Genomic DNA, 22,179 nt, shown 5'->3' with positions numbered 1-22,179 from the left:
CAATAGAAAGGCAACACAATAGAAGGGTGGGAGGGGTTGGGCAAAGACCTCGAAAGGAGCCCGGGTAACGGGTAGCAACAGTGAGTCGAGTAGGCCGTGAGGGCGGAAGGGGTGGGTACGACCTTGAAGCTATATATAGACTTGCACTACTTCCCTAAATCTAAAGGACTGGCAAGTGGTATTCCAATCACAGGACAAGATACGTTGTTTTTCGGGTATTCATTGCCCGGTTTCACTTTGGATTGTCTTATTGTGTAGAAACTTTGAATAATCAAAAATAAAATTAGAACTAACCACGATTATTTAGCATTGATTGATTGTTTATATTAAATGATTAAATGATAGGGGCCAGGGGAAATATACAAACTTTTGTCATGATTTGAATTTCAACATCAAAATACAATATTGCACAATAGTGATATTTTAGGTCATTGACCTTTATTATGCATCCGGTATTGCTGTTTCAGAAGAGAAGCACGTTGATAAATTATAAATTGATATTCCTGTGGTTAAAAAGAATTATTTTATAAACCTATAAAACAAAATCATAAAATCTTACATAAAGATAATAACAATAACAGCAATTGTAAAAAGGGTATAAAGATAACAACGTCATTATACTTTCTCTTTGTTCTTCTATTTCTTGGGTTTCCCTTCATCTCGCATTTAACAAGTTGCCTAGTTGCCATGGTTACTAATCACCCATGTCGTTATCAGCTTTTATGACATAGCGCACAGCAGGGGGTAAAACTTGACGAAAATCGGTTAATTTTTAACCTATTATTTAATTACCAATGTACTTTATTGGTACTGTATTAATAAATTAGCCAATTTTTGTCAAATTTTACACCAAATTTATTGAAATTTCAAGGTGAATATCAATAAAACAATTATTACCAAATATTTTTATTCATTTAAAAGATCGATTTGTGGTATTGGGTTCCCCACTGAGTGCAGTCGAGCGGCACTAATGAGGGTTGAACCGCCTTGGGGGTGGACTATAGACGATTACGTGCCGGAAGCGACCGTGCCAGAAGCGACCCTGGTAGTAGTGTGAGTGCCACTAGCGACCCATTGTTTGATAAAGGATTTTACAATGTTTTGTTCAAATCGGTGTTAATGGCTTATAAACAAATCCTATTCTTGTTATAGTAATATGTATTACCTGGAAGAGCCCAATATTCGCCTAAAGAGCTGTTTTAGCATCTCTAGTTCCCAGCTGCTAGCATAGACTCAAGTTATGTGTGATACCTTAATCAAACAATTTTTCTTGAATTTTTATCATTTTATAAGAGCAAATATAATCAATTGACTTATATTTCTTTTTTTTCAATTTACTATCTAAATATGTAAATATGAGATGGTGGATGTGTGTTTGTATAGGCCTACTACTTAATCGCACGGGAACTACTCAAAAGATCTAAATTAAACTTCACATGGAGGTAGTTTATCAAATATAATCTAAATAATGTTTATTTCAGTAAGTAAAATACTATGTTACAATACTTTGTCAGTACAAATTTTATAATTATGCCATTATGTAATAATATACTGACATAGTCATTAAATATGAAATCCCTCTCACATAGGCTACTGCCCGTGCGTGAGAAATTTCCCCTATCAGTAAATAAATATTCTAAATTAAAAAATATATATATTTATAAAACATGACATTACAGTTCATTGGTAATAATTTGGTTGAAAGAAAAAAAAATAAAAACTACAATAAAAAATAAAGTTATACAAAATACCGGAAAGACAGTTTTATAATTTGGATAGTTAGTGCAACTTGGACTAATAAAATCCAGACAAAATTCAAAAAGCAGAAACCATTCGAATCGTCAAACTTTGGATTTTTGCTACTAGCCTGTTTGGAGATAGTGGCTCCTTAGAATGTAATGAAGTTGACGTGTGATAATATGTTAACAAATGTTAACATATTATGTTTGGATTAGGATTTGAAATAGATACTTGGACTCTTTCTTCAACGTCCTGTACGTTGCAAAGCATAGGCCTAATTACAACAGCTTGTTTTCATTTAATTAATTTTTTTCTTATTTCATTACGTTTAAAATGACTCTCCGATGTTTATAAATAATTCCTCCCCTTCCCTCAAATTTACTGCATAATAGATAAGTAATTGTGTTTCCAAATCATATTTCGAAACTGAAATGAAATACTGGAATTGATCTTTAGGAAATACATATTTCAGTTCAGAAAACTCAGCCAATCAAATAGGGACTTTCTTGATAAAAAATCAACAGTCTGGCTACAATTTATTTTTATTTGTGTGACAATAACAGTTGGAATAAAAAAAAAAGATTTGTATAAAGATTAATTAAGATCAATAAACTGTTTGATGATATAACCTATGGCAGATAATTAATAACAATGCAATGGATTTATTGACCTACACATTTTATCTAACAGTGCAAAAATATAAAAATAATAATAATAGGCTATATAGTTTAAATCTTAACAAAACCATTATTTACCACAACATTCTATTAAAAAAAGAACATAGCAGGTGCAAAAGCTACAATTATTGTGACATTTTTAACTGGGATTATAGGCCTAACAAAAGCCACAATTTTTACAAGCGTTTTAATTTTTTTTGGGATTTTTTATCTAAATCATCAGCTGGCTGTATAGATAGCTTCGTCATTATAGATATATACAGTTTTTATACAATAAATTCCTACCCTTTTCTTGCCTTATATTATTATTTTTGAGTTAGTAGAGACGTCTTAGTCATTTTTCGTTATAGCAGGTCAACAACATCAGGGGTTGTAAGCTGCCTTACTATGACTAGAAACCTAAAATCTTCTTTATTTAGTTGTGCTAGAATACTCTTTTCCATGTAGGGAATAATCTATTAACGTGGGTCTCATTGAAAGACCTAGACCCGGGACCTATTTTATTTTTCGTTTTGATTCCCCGAGAGAGCAAAAACACCATTCGTAAAAAATATATGTAATTGAGCAAATCGTTTAAATGGTTTTATGGTAAAATTCAGTTTAGTTTTTGTTAAGAATATAAGTTGAATCGGCATTACTTCATTACTCGCCTCCCGCTCCAAATTCTTGGGTCGCTAGCGGCACGGTAGAAAATTGGTGGGACGCTAGCGGCACGGGTCGCTTCTGGCACGGTCGCTTCTGGCACGACACCCTATAGACGGCTTATCAGACCCTCCCCTCCCCAGTGGTCTGAAGAAAGCTTGTAAAAAAACTATTGTTCAAGCGTGACTTGACATTGGGCTGCTTCAACTTTAATTTTTTTAAATGAACTGTGATGTTTCAAAATCAAAAACAATAATTTGTGACCATACTGCATAACAATAATAGACTGCAATAATTGTTGAATATACAATCCATTTTTAACAAACTTAAGATTATACTATTCAAACACAATTTTAAAAATTATCTTGGTATTCTACTTGGGGTAATGAAATTATGTAGGCTAGTGTAATTCTCGGTTCATCAAGTTCATCACTTGGGGTCTACTGAATTATGTTTGGCAGTGAATAATTGTAGAATAAAATTTATAAATTCAGGGATACACACCTTTTACAGAGTTATAAAGCCTAATTGGCCTAATTAACTTGCCACAACATCAAATCTAGAGCCCAGCTTAGTGCATTAGTGATGTTTTCTAAACTTGGCAAACCCGCAGAATGCAACTTAAGGCCAATAATCCGTTCCAAAAACGTAAGGAAATACAATGTGAAAATAAATTTGAGATAGAACTCCTTGTCTTGTGAGAACCAGGAAACAACATAAAACATAACCTCAAGTAAACAAGCCCAAACGTTTTGACATCAGTCCTGCTGAGCTAAAGTGTTGTGTGACGATTTTGGCTGCTAGTGTACAATATAGTACATATTACTTCAGTACCGGTACTGTGTTTTTTAAGTATTGGTGAAGATCTGTTGTTGAATCGTTAATTCAAGCAACCAACTTTTGAAAATAGATGTTGTGAATTATGATTTTCAAGAGAGAAAAAGCTGTGGACGTGGCTAATTTGAAATTCTATGATTCAAAATCGTCATTTAAGTTTATTTACACAGATTTACAGTGTTTTATAGGTTAAAAATGCATATGCAGCTTATTATTAACCACGCCAAAATCCGAATCCGAAAATATCCGAATCCGAACCTCCCAATATCCGATCCGATCCGAACCGAGCCTCAACTATCCGATCCGAAATGAAATTTCACTATCCGCACACCTCTAATAGCTACGGTAACAATTGAGTTGTGAGAAGTGCTTACTTGGGAGCGAGGTTAGCATTTTTCTCGTAGAACTGTTTGAGAGCCTGAGGTGTCTGAGCTTGGAAGGGAGCCTTGCCTGTCAGGCACTGGAACACAATGGTGCCCAGACTCCACAGATCTGCTTTGGCATCATACTGTAGTGACATGATCACCTGCACATACCACACACCAACAATCAGGTCACATACACGTTGAACAGTAAACCATTAAAGTGTGTAAGATTATAGTGCACAAGCAATGTATATCTTAGAATGCCTAGTTTCAATAAATGAAAACTATTCAATATTGAACCAAGACGGTGTCGATACTTCACTCCAGCAGTAAGTTTTATTAAACAATTCAAACAATATGGTAATATGTTACCCTATACAAAAAGGTATTTGAACAATTGATTGTAAATTTTAAATAACACTTAAAAATAGGGAGGGGTGGGTTGTTAAAGTCGGTTGCCATTTTTACAGGTTTTTAGAAGAAAAAAACGAAACCGAGAATCTACATAAAAAGCCGGTTTTGGCTTATCGGTTATTGCACAATTTGCCGTGATCATCAATTGCCGCGATCATAGTTGTTCAGTATTCATTAGCAGGCCAACTGATCATATGTGTGTGTGAGAGAGAGAGAGAGAAAGAGCATATTACAAAATCCCCAAATGGCCTCAACAATACAATAATACAAATTTATAAATGTAAACATTCCCTTCTTTAAAAACTGTGCTTTTAACTTCTTCATGTCATTTTTGTGTAACAACTTTATTCTTTTATCCTCTTATTTTGTTTCATTCAATTAACTCTTTCTTTTTTGCTTGTCTGTTACCAATTAATTTGAAATTAAATTGTGTATGTGTGGAACTTTGAACTCTAAATACTGTTATTTTAAGAAGCTATCTTTTCATCAGAAGAAACGTATGGCCATACTCAAATATACTCTACCAGACCTTCCAGAACTTCCATACGTAGTAACTAACTATATCTAAATTAAAACCAAAGGTCCAGAACATAGTTTTTTGTAACCAAAATTAAATTAATCATCGTTTCATATACAGTTTACTTTATTATTTGTAAAAAAGCCTTCTTTTGGATTACGCCACATTTTTGGTCCTTCGAGCCGGATTGTTGATTGACCAATTAATTGAACTAATTATTTGGACTTTTGGTGAAGATTACAGACAAACTTTATAACCTCATTAACTCTCATTAGCTCTCAACTCTCAACTCTCTACCTCTATATTTATCTCTCCTACTCTCTCAATCACATTAGCCTATCCAGGCCTACTCCAACAATTGAAAAAATCTATGACATTTATAGCACTTTTGTAAACATTTTACCAATACTCAGTGCCTATATTTATCGTTGATTGGTTCCGAGTTTAGGCCTACAAACTGTTTAAATTGAACTAGCCTAATTCATTTTTTATGTAACGAAGTGAAATAACTTTTGTGTCCTGTGTATTTTTACTGTTTTTTTGTTTAATTATGGCTCCTGTTAACCTAGATCCTATTAAGGTTTCTACTCATGAAAGACTAACTAAACAATTCAAAGTTAGGCTTGGAAAAATTCAAGAAAATATAGATTCTATAAATGAAAGAGCTGGAACAAACAACCTATCTTCTGTGCAAATAAAAAAAGTTCCAGTATAATGCCTCCAGTGAGCACACAAGAATTATGGACAAGGTGCAGATGAACACCTTGGAAATGTTACCAGACAGGATGGTGAAGATCACAGATCTAGAAAAGCCATACCATGTCAACATTGTTGACAGGGCTGCCTGGGACAAGGGTGAAACCTGAATACATGAAAAGGGGGATCACTTGGTATATGGATGGCTCGAAAAAGCCAACGGGAAATGGGGCTGGAATATATGGAATCAGACACAAGGCGCAGTTCTGCGTAAGCCTGGGAAAAATGGCCAATGTATTCCAGGCAGAAGCACTTAACAGTTTTGACTTTACCTCCAAAACTCTATGGGACTGTCATCAGGATGAGGATGATATCACTGTGATTGCGGACAACGGTAGACGTTTACGATTTTGCCGCGGCCGTGGTTGTCGATGATAATGTCCCCGTGATTGCGGCCTGCGGAAGATATTAACGATTTCGCCACAGTCTTGGAAGATGATTTCGATTTCACCGCGGCTGGGGGTATCAATGAGGATGTCCCCGTGATGGCTTCCCGAGGGAGATGTTTACAAAATATCCTTAGCCGCGGGTGACGGTGATGATGTCCCCGTGATTGCGGCCCGTGGAAGACGTTCACGATTTAGCCGCGACTGCGGGTGAAAATGATGATGTCCTCATGATTGCAGTCCACGGGAGATGTTTTAAGATGACTTTGCCGCGTTAGCAAGTGTTGATGATGATCTGCTTCGCGACATTTCATGATGATGTCCCAGTGATTGTGGCTCTCGGGAGATGTTCACGATTTTATTGCGGTCACGGGTGACAGTGATGATGTGCTCAAGGTCACAGCTCACACGGGATATGATCATGATTTCACCGCGATCGCGAGTGTTGAGGTTGATGTCCCTTTGTTGCAAACCGCGGGGGATTTTCATGATTTTGCGGCGGTCACGGATACCTATGATGGCTTTGACTTGAGAGATATCCATGATTTTATTCACGATCACGGGTGTCGATGATGATGTCCCCTTGATGCATAGGAGATATTCACGGTTACTTCCGCGATCGCAAAGAATTTCCACCACAGTGGGAGGGTCGCTCAAGTCATTTGGCCTAGGGGTACTAGTACCCTAAATTGTACCCTAAATCCGTACCCTAAATCCGGCACTGGTAGGATTATATATTTCATATATGATGTTAAATTTGATAAAGTTAAAACATTAGTTAAAAAGCTTAGTTTTAAAACATTCCTGACAATGCCATGCATGTATACCTTAGTGTAAAGGCAATAAAGCATACTTATTCTTATCCTTAACTAAAAACAGGCACATTTATCTGCCAAAATTTCAATTGTTAATCACAGTTATGTGAACTACTTCATATATCATTGAAATTATAAACTAATTTATCTGGTTTAACGTGTTCACTAACATTTCCTCCATATTCGAAATAAAATTAAGATTTAAAACATTGAGGTTTATGTTTTAAACAAAAGTGATTTCAGCCCATAGTTTCAATAATATTATAACATTGTAATAAACTATTCTTTGATAACTTAGCCTGGTAAATAAAAAATTGAATTATCTGAATTAACACACTGTATAATATATCACCACAACCATACCTCAGGGGCCATGTACATGGGGCTTCCACATAAAGTAGCGGCCATCACACCATCTTGTAGGAAACGAGCAAAGCCAAAATCAGCTGGAAGACAATAAATGTTGTTGAAAACTGAAAAGCCTTTATTTTAAAACTAAATAACCTGTTGCTCGAAATCAAGCAAAACTGCATCTTGTTATAAAAGAATAATCAACAAAAACATAAATAGCAAAACCTCAATCAAAGAATCACTCTAAAGTAATTTCTAAGACTGATTATAGAAATATGGAAAATATTATGTTGTACAAAATTATAAAAGTAGTCTACAATATTTAAATATAGATCCGCCCTCATACTGCTTTGGTCATATCTTGTACTGTAGACGGGGGCCCTCTATGAGAACGTAGATGTCAACCACACACTGTAAAAGAATATTTCAGACCTAATGTAGCAAGCTAAATCCCTCTCTTGACGCCAACCAGTACGTCACATACTATAGAATTGTTAAATTATTTGTACTATATGTTCTGTTTTAGGCTTGTTTAAATTAGGGCCCCCAAACAAAGCCTTCGGTTGGGAACATAAGAGGGTAAGAAAGTGGATCTAACGACGGATCTAGAACAGTTTTTGGAAAAGAACTAAGATCTATTTGGCTAGGTGGTGCTCTGTTTTCAGCTTTAAAAATAGCTGCGACATATATTCAGGTAGCATCACTGTAGAGAGGGAAGTAGCTTCTTTTGTCTCTAACTATGCACATAAGAATCTCACTTGACTCCTAAAAGCTCTTGTCCCTACACATTTCTGCCACATTTTTAAAATATTGGGCAAAAAGGTTGGCAATGTGACCGTATTCCCGCATATTTTTTCATGGCATTTTTTGTTTGAATTGTGTTTTATGCACTATTGGGTTCCAGTGCTGTCATACTCAACTACACATATGTGCGTGTTCAGGATGATCTTCTTAAGGAATTAGATTACCTACTCGGAGGTAAAACGTGTCATGGATCTTGAAATTGTAGATCCCCTGTGTGATCCTCTCATCTAAATGAGCTTCAGAGCTGACCATGGCAAAGGCGGAATTGAATTGACAAATTTTATCCAAATAATTTCTAAATCGGATCTAAGCCTTGCAGCCCTGTTTTTTTATTGGGAGTTTCCAATAAGTTCCTGAAAGTATGGTGAATTCAGCAGATGAGGTAAACGGTTCTTTCATTTATGGCAACAAATTTAGTAATAAACGGTATCAGCAATCTGACACATACTTTCTCCCATAAGCTTGTCAATAACCTTTATCATGGGTAAGCGGTGGGAGTAACTAAAAAAATCACAAAAGGTGAAATAACTTTTAACCGTAATTGTTACAATAATGGGGGTTGCATTATTTTGTTTAAAATTATTAGGACCACAACACATTATTTTTTATCGAAACTGGGTTTTTTTCAAAATCCGATTTTTTGTAATTTTATGAAATTTGTTATGGGAAAATAACATTGGTTACAATAACTTTTGAACCGTATTTTTTACGGAAATGAGATTTGTACCATTTTGTTCAGAATCTAAAGGACTATAACATTCTCCATCAAAATCGTTCAGGTCATTTTCGAGAAAATTAGATTTTTCCGTTATTTTATGGGTTTATATGGAAAAATTCCCATTAACAATCAAAACTAAATAAAAACTTTTAAACGCCTGGAGATACCATTGTTTAGTACCTACACACCGACTTCCATCAAAATCGGACAACAGGTGTAGCTCTGTACACATCCACACACAGAGACACACACACACACAGACATCATTTCAAAAACCACTTTTTAAAACGTTTTTATTAGCTCGCTTTCTTGTCCGGCACAAATTTTGCAATCAATTTTATACTAACTTCCTGATGAGCTAGAGACTTGAAACTTGAAACATAGCTCACAAATGGAAGACAATGCAATATTATATAATTTAATTTTCATATTTCCCTTGGGCTACGCCCCATGGGCTTGTTTTTATTAACTCGCTTTCTTGCAAATTTTGATACTTCCTGATGAGCTAGAGACTTGAAACTTGAAACATAGCTCAAAAATAGATGACAATGCAATATTATATAATTTAATTTTCATATTTACTTTGGGCTACGCCCCATGGGCTTGTTTTTATTAGCTTGCTTTCCTACAAATTTTGATATCAATTTAAAACGAAGTTCCTGATGAGCTAGAGACTTGAAATTTGAAACATAGCTCACAAATGGATGACAATGCAATATTATATAATTTAATTTTCATATTTCCCTTGGGCTACGCCCCATGGGCTTCCAAATTTTCCATGTTTACATTTTGAAAGAATGTAAATATATCAATTAAAATTTAAGTCAGCTGTAAATACTTAAATTTGACAGTTCTTAGAGCAGGGGTTAAGAGGTACAGGTTATGCTCCCAAGAGATTCTTTATACAAACATTTCAAAATAAATATAAACAATCTGATTGCAGATACAAAGGTGTTTGTTAATAATGTCAATTGTTATTTATTTAGTAATTCTCTAAAGTAAACAATAAATTAAATAGAATGATATCTTTGTAGTTAGTAGGTTGGCCATACATTCAATCTAATACATAATTATATGAAAAGTAACTCAAATAAACCTTAGATTTTCCACATGCCTCTGTCTTAATCTGATATAGATGCTTGAAATAGATTTAACATCCACGCACATTAAAAACCCAAAAATAGAAAATCTATATATTAATTTGAAACTGTTTTTCTTTGTGACAGCTATTTTGAGAGAACGGCTGGGCGTAGAAACTCGGTAAAGGTGTCTAAAGAAAGGTCCTGGTCTGTAGATGAGCCATCAATAGAGAAACATGGAGAATTCCCTCAGGGCTCTGCCCCAGTGGCCTTTAAATTCCCATCCCATGTTATTCTTATGGAGGAAAACGAGGTTTTTGTCACAGCTAATTTGAGAGAACCGCTGGGCGTAGAAACTTGGTAGGGGTGTCTAAAGAAAGGTATTGGTCTGTAGGTGAGCCCTCAAAATAGAAACAAGGTAAATTTCCTTGGGGCTCTGCCCCAGAGGCCTTTAAAGTTCACTCTGCAATTTTGTTTACATTTCGACCATATGGATAATTTTACACTACTTTTAATGAACCAGCTGTTAATATTAAAATTGTATTCAAAGGTCTACTGAAACTGTCAAAATTAAATGTTTACATTATTATTTGTGGTTTTAATTGGATTCTCCACCGCATGGCAAGTTTTTTATAGTTTCAACAAAATGATGAATTTATGATACGTTTTAAATGTTTTGTTCAAAAATCTATGCTTTATTGCTTTTAGAAAATTTTAAATTATGAAATAGGTGTGACATATCAATTTCAAAGGAACATATAACTATTCCTTATCAGGTTAGCTTATATATATTGTAAGGTTGGCACTTGCCTTTTTTCCTACTTTCAATCACCATTTATTTTTAAATTCAAGAAAGAACACCTGAGATTCATTTATTGGTATATAAGATTGCTCTTAGAAAATTTTAAATTATGAAATAAGTGTGACATATCAATTTCAAAGGAACATATAACTATTCCTTATCGGGTTAGCTTATATATATTGTAGGGTGGGCACTTGCCTTTTTTCCTACTTTCAATCGCCATTTATTTTTAAATTCAAGAAAGAACACCTGAAATTCATTTATTGGTATACAGGTTTTTGATAATCGGGTTGAAAATTGTGTCAGATGAGTACGTTGAGGATGAGAACTATGTTCGAGTTTTGGAATAGAGTCAAGTTTTGGTAAAGTAGGTGAACTAATGTCAATTCAGGTATTTAAAAAAAATGTGTACACAGTTTTTACTTTAATGTACACATGTAGCTAGGTCGAACAACGCATCTAAACCTCACTACATACAAAATATTCGGAAACACAACAGTGTCATCACATCTCATCGCATTTGCATAATTTGTTACCAAGGCTGGACTATGTTATGGATTTGGTTCCGCAAATGTTCAAGATTTGTGATAAAATTTCCTACAATTATGGTTCATTCCAATCCACGAAATACATGTAAAGATTTATGTGATCTACACATAATGTATATGGCTAAGGCAAAACTACCCCATAAGTTAATGAATTATCAAGTAAGAACAGGATGATTAAATACATGGGTCAATGTGGCAAGAGAAGGAATTAAAATTTCTGACATCGAAGTAAGAATGTTACTGCTTTCTGGAGAATCAAATATTTTTATCAAACAAAAAAAAACTTATTTAATATGCTGATAGAATTCTGTATTTTTATGACCAAAGATGAATATTACTTATGAATCTGGATACAATCTGAATGATTTTCCTAAATCAGAAGGAATTAGTGGTTAGTAATAAATATTGACTCTTTCCGTAACATGATAGACTAATTATATTAACTCATTCTGCCATATAGTGAAAGAGGCTTTGGTATGAAACAAACTCATGAACAAACAATTATAAGACTCCTAAAAACCTTTTGGGCAACCTAAAGCCAATAAAAAGGTAGGAAATATTGTGTTAAACGAATTCATCAATCACGTTTTTTAGGGAACACAATCGTCATACTTATTATTGCTTATCTTCCCTTCATTTAACTAAGATTTAATGACTTCACTCTATCCATCTTAGTTAGCTGAATTTACATAAAACCTAACCGTCGATTTCGACGGGGTTCCACTAGTAGTTAATTAATTAAAAAACTTTTTTAAAACAAAAGTTTTTAAACGCACTAAAAAGTAGAAAATAATTTATAAATATGTGGAGAGTATAAATACTTGTTAGATTTAAAATGAAAAACGTGGGGTGTATGCAATTGATAATAATCCATTAGTTCAATAGGTGAAGGTAATAATTGTAAATTATCTATTGCATGCACCCCACGTTTTTCGTTATAAATCTTACAAGTATTTATACTCTCCACATAGTTATAAATTATTTTCTACTTTTTAGTGTGTTTAAAAATATTTTGTTTTAAAAAAGTTTTTGTATTTATAAATTATTTGGGTTCAGGGAGATTCAAAATGGATAGGCTATATCAACTCAAAATTCAAACTCGAAATGACAAAACCGATACTTTCTCCATATACTATGTTTAGGGGGAAAAGGTGACCCAAAACGGATGTATCTACTCAAAACTGTCACTCGAAAATTCCGACGAAAACAATACTTCCTCCATATACCATGTATAGGGGGAGAAAGTAAAAAATTGAACTGTTTCGGCCAGTCTTTTCTTTGCTTAAAATGTAAGCTACCACAATGTAAACATTTAACGTTCATTTGTCTGAGGAGATGTATCCGTGATGTATCACCATGGTAGTACTGCCACTCTATATCCTTCAAATGTTGCATTAGGAGGTTGATGCAAGCGGTCATGTTCACATTCCCTCCAGCCACTCAGAGTTCTTCGTCTTACTGGAGGCTTAATTTTAAATTTAGATAAAATACAGAAGTTAAACAAACAACAGAAAACACTACAAAGGAATTTCGATATACACTGTATGATTTATATGGTAATGTAACGGGTGGGTGACTAAACTGTGAATAATCACTTTCAAACATTCACTTCATCACACCGAACTGTAACTAAAACTACATGATAATTCAGTAAAATACGTTGTAAGGTAAATAAATTCAACTATTACGAACAATTTTTCATCAAGTCTTGATAGGAAAATATTTTATGAACCCGACTTAATTGACAATTTTTAAATAGAAATATAAATTCCGGCTTTGATTTGGAAGTAATAAGTCCTGCAGTCTGTGGTTAACTTTAAAAACTATTTCAAACTACGTCCATATGTTTGGTTGTAAACAAATGGAATTGAGTTTGATCTAATGTTAACAGCTAGTACCATCGTTCCCAAACTTTAGCCCTTAACTGTACTTAAGTGATGCCCTTTCTTAATATTCTGAGACGTATTTGCACATCTACATCAAAATACTTTTATTTTGATAACTCAAACGTTCAAATCCGTCAAGCCGTTATCGAGTTATGACTGTGAAAAGAAAACTGCTTGCTTATTAATATATAGATACTAACTAGTTTGTATTGCACTAATTTGTACGAAATATCAAAATGGAGCTGTCCGTTGGAATGTAAAATAAAATAAACTAGCAAATAGTTTTATCAAATGGGAGTATCAACAACATTAAATTTAAGAGGGGTTAAAGAAACAAGTGATCCCTGATTAAACAACGCCGTTGCAAGCAATCTAGCTGCATCAAGTAATATCAGATTTATTTTAAGTGGTGCTATAATATTTTATTGAGGCAAAGCTCAGTCAAGGCCAGTATTGTTAACTATAAAGAATATATTTACGTTTTTATCTGACTCACCAATTTTTAGCTTAATGTGCTGAGGTTGAGGAGAAGGTCTATTGCCAGAGTGACTCAACAGAATGTTTTGTGGCTTTAAATCTCTGTGGACAACACCCTTAGCATGCAGTGCTTTCATTGCTCCAGCTGAAAAAAACAACCAACAACCAACTGAGTTACAACAAAGTAAATCTTAAAAATATCAACATCACTGCCACTTTTTTCAGTATAAGTCTTAAACCATTCATTTTATTTTTAAACGACATGGTATTTTTAGGTGAGGTATCAGTTCAGTTAAATAGAAAATTTGGGCCTTCACTCACCTTTTTGAACTCAGTCCTTTGTCATTTAACACACGGAAAGACACATTGAAAATACAAAAATAAAAATAAATACCAGACTGAAATTCTTAGTTCCGATGTTTTGCCATACCAAGTGCGCTTTTCAAGGTACTTCTTTTAAATTATCAATTTTCTGAAAATTGAAATCTAAGATTCCACCTTAGATACGTATCTTTGTATAGTGTTTTTAAAGGCAAAGACTGTCCTAATATTCTGCTTAACATTCACTGATGAAATTTTAAAAGAAGTACCTAGAAAACGGCTCACGTTGACTTGGTGCGGCAAAACATCGGAACTAATTTCAGTCTTGTATTTATATTTTTATTTTAAATGTTTGTTTAACTGTGTTGACAATTGACAAAGGACTGTTTTAAAAAAGGTGATTGACGCCCCAAAATTATCTATTTAAATGCATTCATTTAATGTTAACACGTTGGGTGCGGGGGGCGGGAACACTACTGGGGCAGGCCGGAAATGTCGTCCTATATAAAAAACTTGAAAACACTTTGCGATTGAAATTTCTGAACAGTATAAGACAATGGTAGTTATTTTATACAAATATTGATTTCATAAGAACTATTGAATATAAAAAACTATTTACTGTGTGACTGTGAGCGTGTGAGGCTGAAAAATAGTTAGGGGTTGGAGAAGGACCGGGATCAGTAACCTAAGACGAGAATTCCCACCCCGGAAGTGATGTCATCAATTCCAGCCGAAATTGACATTAAGACACCTAGATTCATCATTTTCACATTATAATTTTTTTTTCATTTTATGTATATGTTAAATATATGTTGGAAAAATATATTTGTTTGGTTTTAGTTTGAAACCTGGAAACATCTTTTTTTTGGGGGGGGGGGAGGTAAAAATGCATTTACACACACTGAGAGGCCTCAATGTCCTCTCAGTAGTGTCAATCTCACGTGGGATCAATGTCCTCGGACTACCGGCTACGAAACTCCCTCATCTCCTTGGACACTAGCCTGGAACCGTTTTACACATTAACCGGGCTAAGCCTAGAAGATCACAGCATTATCTGTATCATCAGTAAGTAGAAGATCAGTAGAAGATAACAGCAGTACTGTTGTCATCTATAGGGTATAACACACAGAAACAAAAAGGAGTAAGAGAAGAGGTCAATTCAAGTATTTTAGCAAGACAAGAGTGAAGAAAGTGCAGCCTACTGAGTTGCGTGAGCAGACAACCACTAGATATTTTTATTGTTATAAATATTCATAGAAATAGTAATATAAATACATTTACTTGTGACACAGTATTGTGTATACAGGGTGACAATTAAGTCTTAGGACAACATTATAACTTTAAATGAAAAGAGATATTACAACCAAATTTGCCATATCATTACTGGTAATAGAAAGCTCACCTATGAGGGACGGCCCATAGGGAGTAGGCCTAAGTTAAAAATCTTAAAGGTAAGCCTAGGTTGATATGTACATTAAATTAAAGGTCTTGTTGAACTAAAAACAATGCCGCAAACCCAACCTCAAATAGACAATCGAGTACAAAATGACAGCTGTTCCAATATTCCTGAATTTACAATTCTAATAATTAATATACGCTACCTCTTTAGGGTAGTCTTCGCCCGCTAGAAAACGAAAGAAATCATAAATGTGAGCATTGGTTGATATGCACATCAAATTAAAGATCTTTATTAGTAGAATACAATGCCACAAATTTGAGTTGAAAAGAACAACCGAGTAAATAATTGCTGACGTTTCAAGATTCAAAATGGCAGATTTAATAAATCTTTGAACGGATGCCATTTTTGACTCGGTAGTCCACTTTAGGTCCGGTTCGCGGCTTTGTTTTTAGTTTAACAAGACCATTGATTTGATGTACATATCAACCTATGCTAACCTTTAAGATTTTAAAATTACTCCCTATTGGCCGTCTCCCACGTGACATCCAAATACCATGTACACAAACAAGTAGCTTACTATTACCAGTAGACTAGTTATTGTCATATCTCGTTTTGTTTTAACGCTATAAAGTTGTCTAAGACTTAATTGGCACCCTGTATGTTAAAATTATTCTTTTAGAAATTTAAGTCCAGATAAATCCCTTAAACCTTCAAGAAGAACTGGTAATATTTTTTTTTTTTAAGGGAGGAGGAGGGAAAATGCTTTTACGCACACAGGTAGCCAGCCTGTAGTGTGAGACTCCTGATTCTATCACAGACTACTCAATAAAAAACCCCTCTACTCTGTTGGACACAGACCTGGAATTGTTTGTCACATTACTTCAAGTCAGGCCAACATGTGACCTAAGCCCTCAGGGCTCTCACCGTTTTTGGCATTTAGATACTTTATGACCTACACTGCATCCCGGTCAAGGTCGAGCTTCTTGGCGCGGAGAATACCCTGGATGTAATTTGACACACAGGTCCAATTGTCCTCACCCTCCGTCATCATCGGTATGACCGTGTCCACTGACAGCAGTCCTACTAACTGTTGAGCTTCCAGGCGGGGCCTTTCCCAACGCTGGCAGTGGAAAAAGGTATGTTCCACGTCATCGGGAATGCCTGGGCAGTATATGCAATCGGGTGACATGGCTTTGCCCATCCTGAACAGGTACGACCGGAAAAAGCCGTGACCCGTCAGAAATTGGGCGCGGTAGAAGTCCACCTCTCCGCACCGCCGATTAACCCAAGGTTGAACTTGCTGTATCAGTCGCCTGGTCCAGCGTCCCCGAGTCTCCTGTTCCCAGCTCTCCTGCCACAGCTGGTAGGTGTGGGTGCGTTCCTCTGTTCGTGCCTGGTCCTCCCCAAGACGCTGATAAATTGCCTTTCTCTCCGCCGCCAAAAGTTTGACGGGGATGACTCCAGCAACCACCAGGACGGCGGGTTCGGACACTGTTCAGTAGGCGGATGTAACTCTTAGTGCTGCCTGACGCTGCACTCGGGCGAGCCGCATCCTATATACCTCCTTATTGAGAGCGTCTGCCCACACCTCAGCACCGTACAAGAGTACGGACTGAACAGAAGACATTAACAGCCTTATACGGCTGGACCGAGGCCCTCCGACATTGGCCATCAACCGGCTAAGAGAGGAGACCACCCTAGCGGCCTTGTCTGCCGTACGGAATATCTGATCCAGCCAGCTAAGCTTGCTGTCCACCATAACCCCAAGGTACTTGGCAGTACGAATTGATGATGGTGTCAATCCGTTTTTCTATTAATATCACGATCTCAGTTTTGCTCAAAGCAAGCGAGAGACTGTGGTCTGTCATCCATGCGTTTATGGTACGCATAACTTGGTTCAGCTTTAGCTGAGCCAGCTCAACGCTAAGTGCCGCTATCAAAACTGCAACGTCGTCTGCGTACCCAACCAAAACAGTTTCTTCAGGCATTTCAGACCTCAGGAGGCTGTCATACGCGACATTCCAGAGGTCTGGGCCGAGTATGGAACCTTGGGCAGCACCGGAAGTGACACTCATTGTCCGTGGGCCCTCTGTAGTGTCATAAATGAGGAGGCGAAACCGGAGATAATCCTCTATGATAAGCATGAGATATGCCGGAACGTGGAAGGTGTTCTCCAGAGCATCCAGCATATCGCACCACCTCGCGGAATTAAATGCGTTTCGCACATCGAGAGTTACGAGCAGCACAACCCTACGAGAGTAGTGGTTAAAATCCTCAGCTCTCATCACAGCTTGCTTCATCTCCTCAACAGCGTCAACCGTAGATTGCCCCCTCCTGAATCCATACTGGCGAGGGGACAGGTCCCCCGCAGCATACACAGCTGAATTCAGTCGGGAACGGATCAACTTCTCGAGGACTTTGCCAGCCGTATCCAACATACACAGAGGTCTGTAAGAGGATGGCAGGTCTGGGTCTCCCTTCCCCTTCCCAACAAGCACAAGCCTAGCTGTTTTCCAGCACGAGGGGAAAACTCCTCCGACTAGGCAGGCGTTGTACATGCGCAAAAGGATCAAGGGGTTAGTAGTCAAAACCTTCTTGAGGACTTCGCCAGGTACCCCATCGGGTCCAAGAGCCTTATTGTTCTTCAGGGATAGGACAGGCCACCTCCATCTCTCCAAGACTGAAAAGTGGTACGTCATCCACCCTTCCGAAATCCCGCAGTGGGCACAACGTGTGAGCCGGGAAAAGGGACTCGACTATCCTCACCATAGTGGCCCCATCCATGACGGAAGGTGGAGAGCGGGTGCCAAGTTTCTTGGTTACAAGTTTGTAACCCAGGCCCCACGGATTGGAATCGACATCATCCCTTAATGTCTCCCAGCAACTGCGTTTACTCCGGTTGATGGCTCGACGAAGAGACCTCCTAGCCACTCTGTAAGCATCTGACTTACGGCGTCTGTCTACAGGTTCTCTGGCCCTGGTAGCAAGTCTTCTGGCTCTCAATGCTGACCGACGCAATTCCGCAATCTCGGCAGTCCACCAGTACACAGGTCGCTCATTGCACCGGGATCTCCTGCGAGGCATAGACTCATCGCAAGCCGAGACGATCAGTCCCATCATGGATGTAACTAACGCCTCTGCATGAGCTACGCTAGTTGCGGGGGGAACCACCGGTGTTCCTCGTAAGATGGCTTCATTGAATTTTGCCACGTCCAATTTTTTAATATTCCGGGCACTTGACGAAACGCGGCTACTTGTCTCTGATGACCATCCAGGACATCAAAAATAATGTACTGGTGGTCACTGCCCGTGTAATCCTCCAAGACTCTCCAGGCTCTGATCCTTGGCAAAAGGGACTCAGATGCAAGGGTTATGTCTGGGATCTTTCCCCGCATCCCAGGGCGCAGGAAAGTTGGCGTGTTTCCCTCGTTGACGACAACGAGTCCGGCTCTGGCAGCAAAGTCCATAGTGTACTCGCCCCGGGAATTGGTGAGGGTCATTCCCCACTCGACAGCCCTAGCATTAAAATCCCCACCCACGACAACGTGTCCATTGGCAACGAGTCCGGCTTGTACAAAGTCCAGAATGTACTTGCCCCGGGAATTGGTGAGGGTCATTCCCCACTCGACAGCCCTAGCATTAAAATCCCCACCCACGACGACGTGTCCATTGGCAACGAGTCCGGCTTGTACAAAGTCCAGAATGTACTTGCCCCGGGAATTGGTGAGGGTCATTCCCCACTCGACAGCCCTAGCATTAAAATCCCCACCCACGACGACGTGTCCATTGGCAACGAGTCCGGCTCTGGCAGCAAAGTCCAGAATGTACTTGCCCCGGGAATTGGTGAGGGTCATTCCCCACTCGACAGCCCTAGCATTAAAATCCACACCCACGACGACGTGTCATGATATTCGACACACTATAAATGTCTCGAACCTCGACTGATGTCTTTGGTTCATAGTATTGGACGTTGTTGTGATATTAACAATGGGGACCGCCATCCGCTGCTGACTCCTATTCGGTTTTGTGAGCCACACCTAAGAAAAGCCGTTTGCCTGCCAAGCTCGGGGATAGCTTTCGTATTGCGCACGCTCTCTTCCAGGCGGTCTATCTTCTCATGAAAGTCACGGATGGCCTCGTTGAGAGTAAGGTAGACACTAAAGTAAGTGACATCCCGGCACCGAACCCAAACGAAACCTCGGCCCTTCGCGTGACCCCGTACTTGTACTTTCGCTGCATTACGCGCCCAGAATGCAGCAGTACCAAGACTATCAGGGAACCAAAAAGATGGGTCCCTATCACGGTACTGGTACTGTTTGCTGACTAAGAGCGCGTCGACATCGTGTTCTAGGGCAAGCTGGCATAGAAGTGCGTCAGCCGACCTGGATCGCTCAAGATTGCACTGAAGGATACTTATCTTCGTGAAAGGACTTTCGCTTACTGTAGTGCAGATTTGAATACACTACTGTCCAGACCCAGCTATATGCTTCAAGTGTTTGTCAGCGAGCCCATTTTCTTTGCAAAGGAAACAGGACTCGACTTGGCAGTCCTTACGGACGTGACCGACCTCCCTGCACCGAAGGCAGTTCTTGCTTCAGTCGGGTCCCTTGCAGTTTCGGGAGAAATGACCGAAACAGAGGCATTTAAAACACCTCTTCACTTCCACTCTCCGTCTGAGCCTGCAGTTGACCCAGCCGACTCTAAAATGCTGGAGTGCCAGCACCTTATTGGCAAGTGCGTCTGCCATTTCGGCGACCGCCATCTGCTGCTGACTCATTTTCGGTTTTGTGAGTGATTACCTTCAAAAACGTCTTTATTTTCCTCAAAGATTTTTAACTTCTCTTTCTCTAGGTCGGTGTTACCACCATTTTCATTTCTGACACTGTCAATTTGTTTTAGTAGGTTAAATTTAATACAGGTTTCAAGACCTAAAATAGGTACCGTGTTTTCATTTTTTACAATTAAAAAACTAACTACATCAATCTTTTTGATCGGTTTCAATTTGAACATCGATTATACCACAAGGCTTAATGGAAAACCCCCCAAATGACTGCAGTGTGGTGTTACAAGGCTTCAATTTACTAGGTAAGTTTAGATTTCTTAAATAGCGAAATGGCAATACATTAACATCTGCCCCACTGTCAAGTTTGAATTTTATTTCTTTGCCTTCTACCAGAAGAGTCTTATACCAAGCATTTTAATTTTTTATGCTATCAACCACACAAAGGCTATTAATGTCTGATTCATGATTGTCTTCAACTGACATGCTGTTATCACAAACATTTTGCAAATTATTACAGTGTTTTGAACCAAGGAATTTATTATTATTTCGGCAAACATTAGCAAAAGTGGTTTGGCTTACCACATTTTTTACAGATTCTTCCTATTGCAGGACACATTCCATGATGGATACCACCACATCTATAACAATTATTAGTTTTGCCTACCTGTTTGTTGTAACCTCCTTGTGACGTGTTATACCCCTGCTGCTGCTGCTGCTGATTAAAACGTCGTCGTATTGCACTCATGCCCTGTCCATCTGTAATTTTAGAATTCACAACCGTGTCAACTTTAAAATTGTTTTGATCTGTTTTACCTTTATTATTGACAAGTCGCACATTTTTTTCTGCAAGTTCAGATGCTTTACAGAAGTTGATTACTCTATCAAAACTTGTATCTTCTCTTAATAGTTTTTCCTGCAACTCTTTATTATTCAACTCCTAGAATGATAAGTGCTCTCAATATTTTTTCTTCCTGTTCTTCAAACTTGCAACATCTTATTAGATTTCTGAGGTCTGCGTAAAACGAGTCAAAATTTTCATGAGGTAGTTGTTTCCTTGAAAATAAAAGATGAATGCTCATGGTCATATTTTGTTTTGGTACACAGTGTTTTTCCAATGTTTTCAACAGTTTCAACCACAGACTCATCTTTTATTGAGTTGTACAATTTCAAACCATCTGTCCCCAGTAGATTTTTCAGTCTGGCTAATTGAATTTCCTTACTTTCTTTCGTTGTTTTTGTAGCAATAAAGTAAATGTCGATTTCTTCCTTAAACTGTATAAATTTGTCTGAAATGTTTCCCTCCGATAGGTTGAGTGGATCTGGTTTGTTGAACTCCATAATATTTCAACTTTACTTTATCTTCTTCTATTTAAACTTTACTTTTGTCCAAAATCGACTGCGCCATTAGTTTTGTATTAACTCTCTTTATTAAAAAACCAAAAGTAAATATTTACAAACACAACATAAACAAATGAATATTAAACATATGTTATTTGTCAGTGAGCCACACCTTAAGAAAAGCCGTTTGCCCGCCAAGCTCGGGGATAGCTTTCTTCAGGGCCTCAACAACATCAACCTCCGTCGACACACTATCAATGTCTCGAACCTCGACTGATGTCTTTGGTTCAAGAGCACGGATGGTGCCCTGGCCTTCAACGGCTGCCTTCATATCAGCAGTAAAGGCTGCTTTGTCTTTCGACTTACCCAGTTCAAGGAGAACGTCCCCGTCCCGGGTTCGTCTAATCGACCGTACAACCGTCAAAGTCAAAATAAACTTTATTCGTTTAAATACATAGCAGCATCAGAATAGAGTCACATATAACTAAAAATCACATACTTTCATGCTTTATAGCTAAAATACA

General features: G+C 37.6%; 1 protein-coding gene across 3 annotated transcripts in view; it reads right to left on the bottom strand.

The window, feature by feature from the left end:
* Positions 1 to 22,179, bottom strand: part of LOC128991777 (serine/threonine-protein kinase ULK2) — a 157,158-nt gene that overhangs the window by 75,650 nt on the left and 59,329 nt on the right. For all 3 annotated transcript variants that reach the window (XM_054414998.1, XM_054415171.1, XM_054415083.1), the window contains exons 7-9: positions 13,834 to 13,959; positions 7,513 to 7,595; positions 4,271 to 4,422 (exon numbers count right to left, since the gene is read on the bottom strand). In XM_054414998.1, coding sequence (XP_054270973.1) covers positions 4,271 to 4,422; positions 7,513 to 7,595; positions 13,834 to 13,959 — 361 coding nt within the window. The remainder of the gene's footprint in view (positions 1 to 4,270; positions 4,423 to 7,512; positions 7,596 to 13,833; positions 13,960 to 22,179) is intronic.

The sequence above is a fragment of the Macrosteles quadrilineatus genome, unplaced genomic scaffold (assembly GCF_028750875.1).
Source record: "Macrosteles quadrilineatus isolate MER2022 unplaced genomic scaffold, UCM_ALF_1.0 Scaffold_1__1_contigs__length_201487025, whole genome shotgun sequence".
Lineage (NCBI taxonomy): Eukaryota > Metazoa > Arthropoda > Insecta > Hemiptera > Cicadellidae > Macrosteles > Macrosteles quadrilineatus.
The sequence above is the reverse complement of the archived record's forward strand: the minus strand, read 5'-3'. Positions and strand labels throughout refer to the sequence as shown.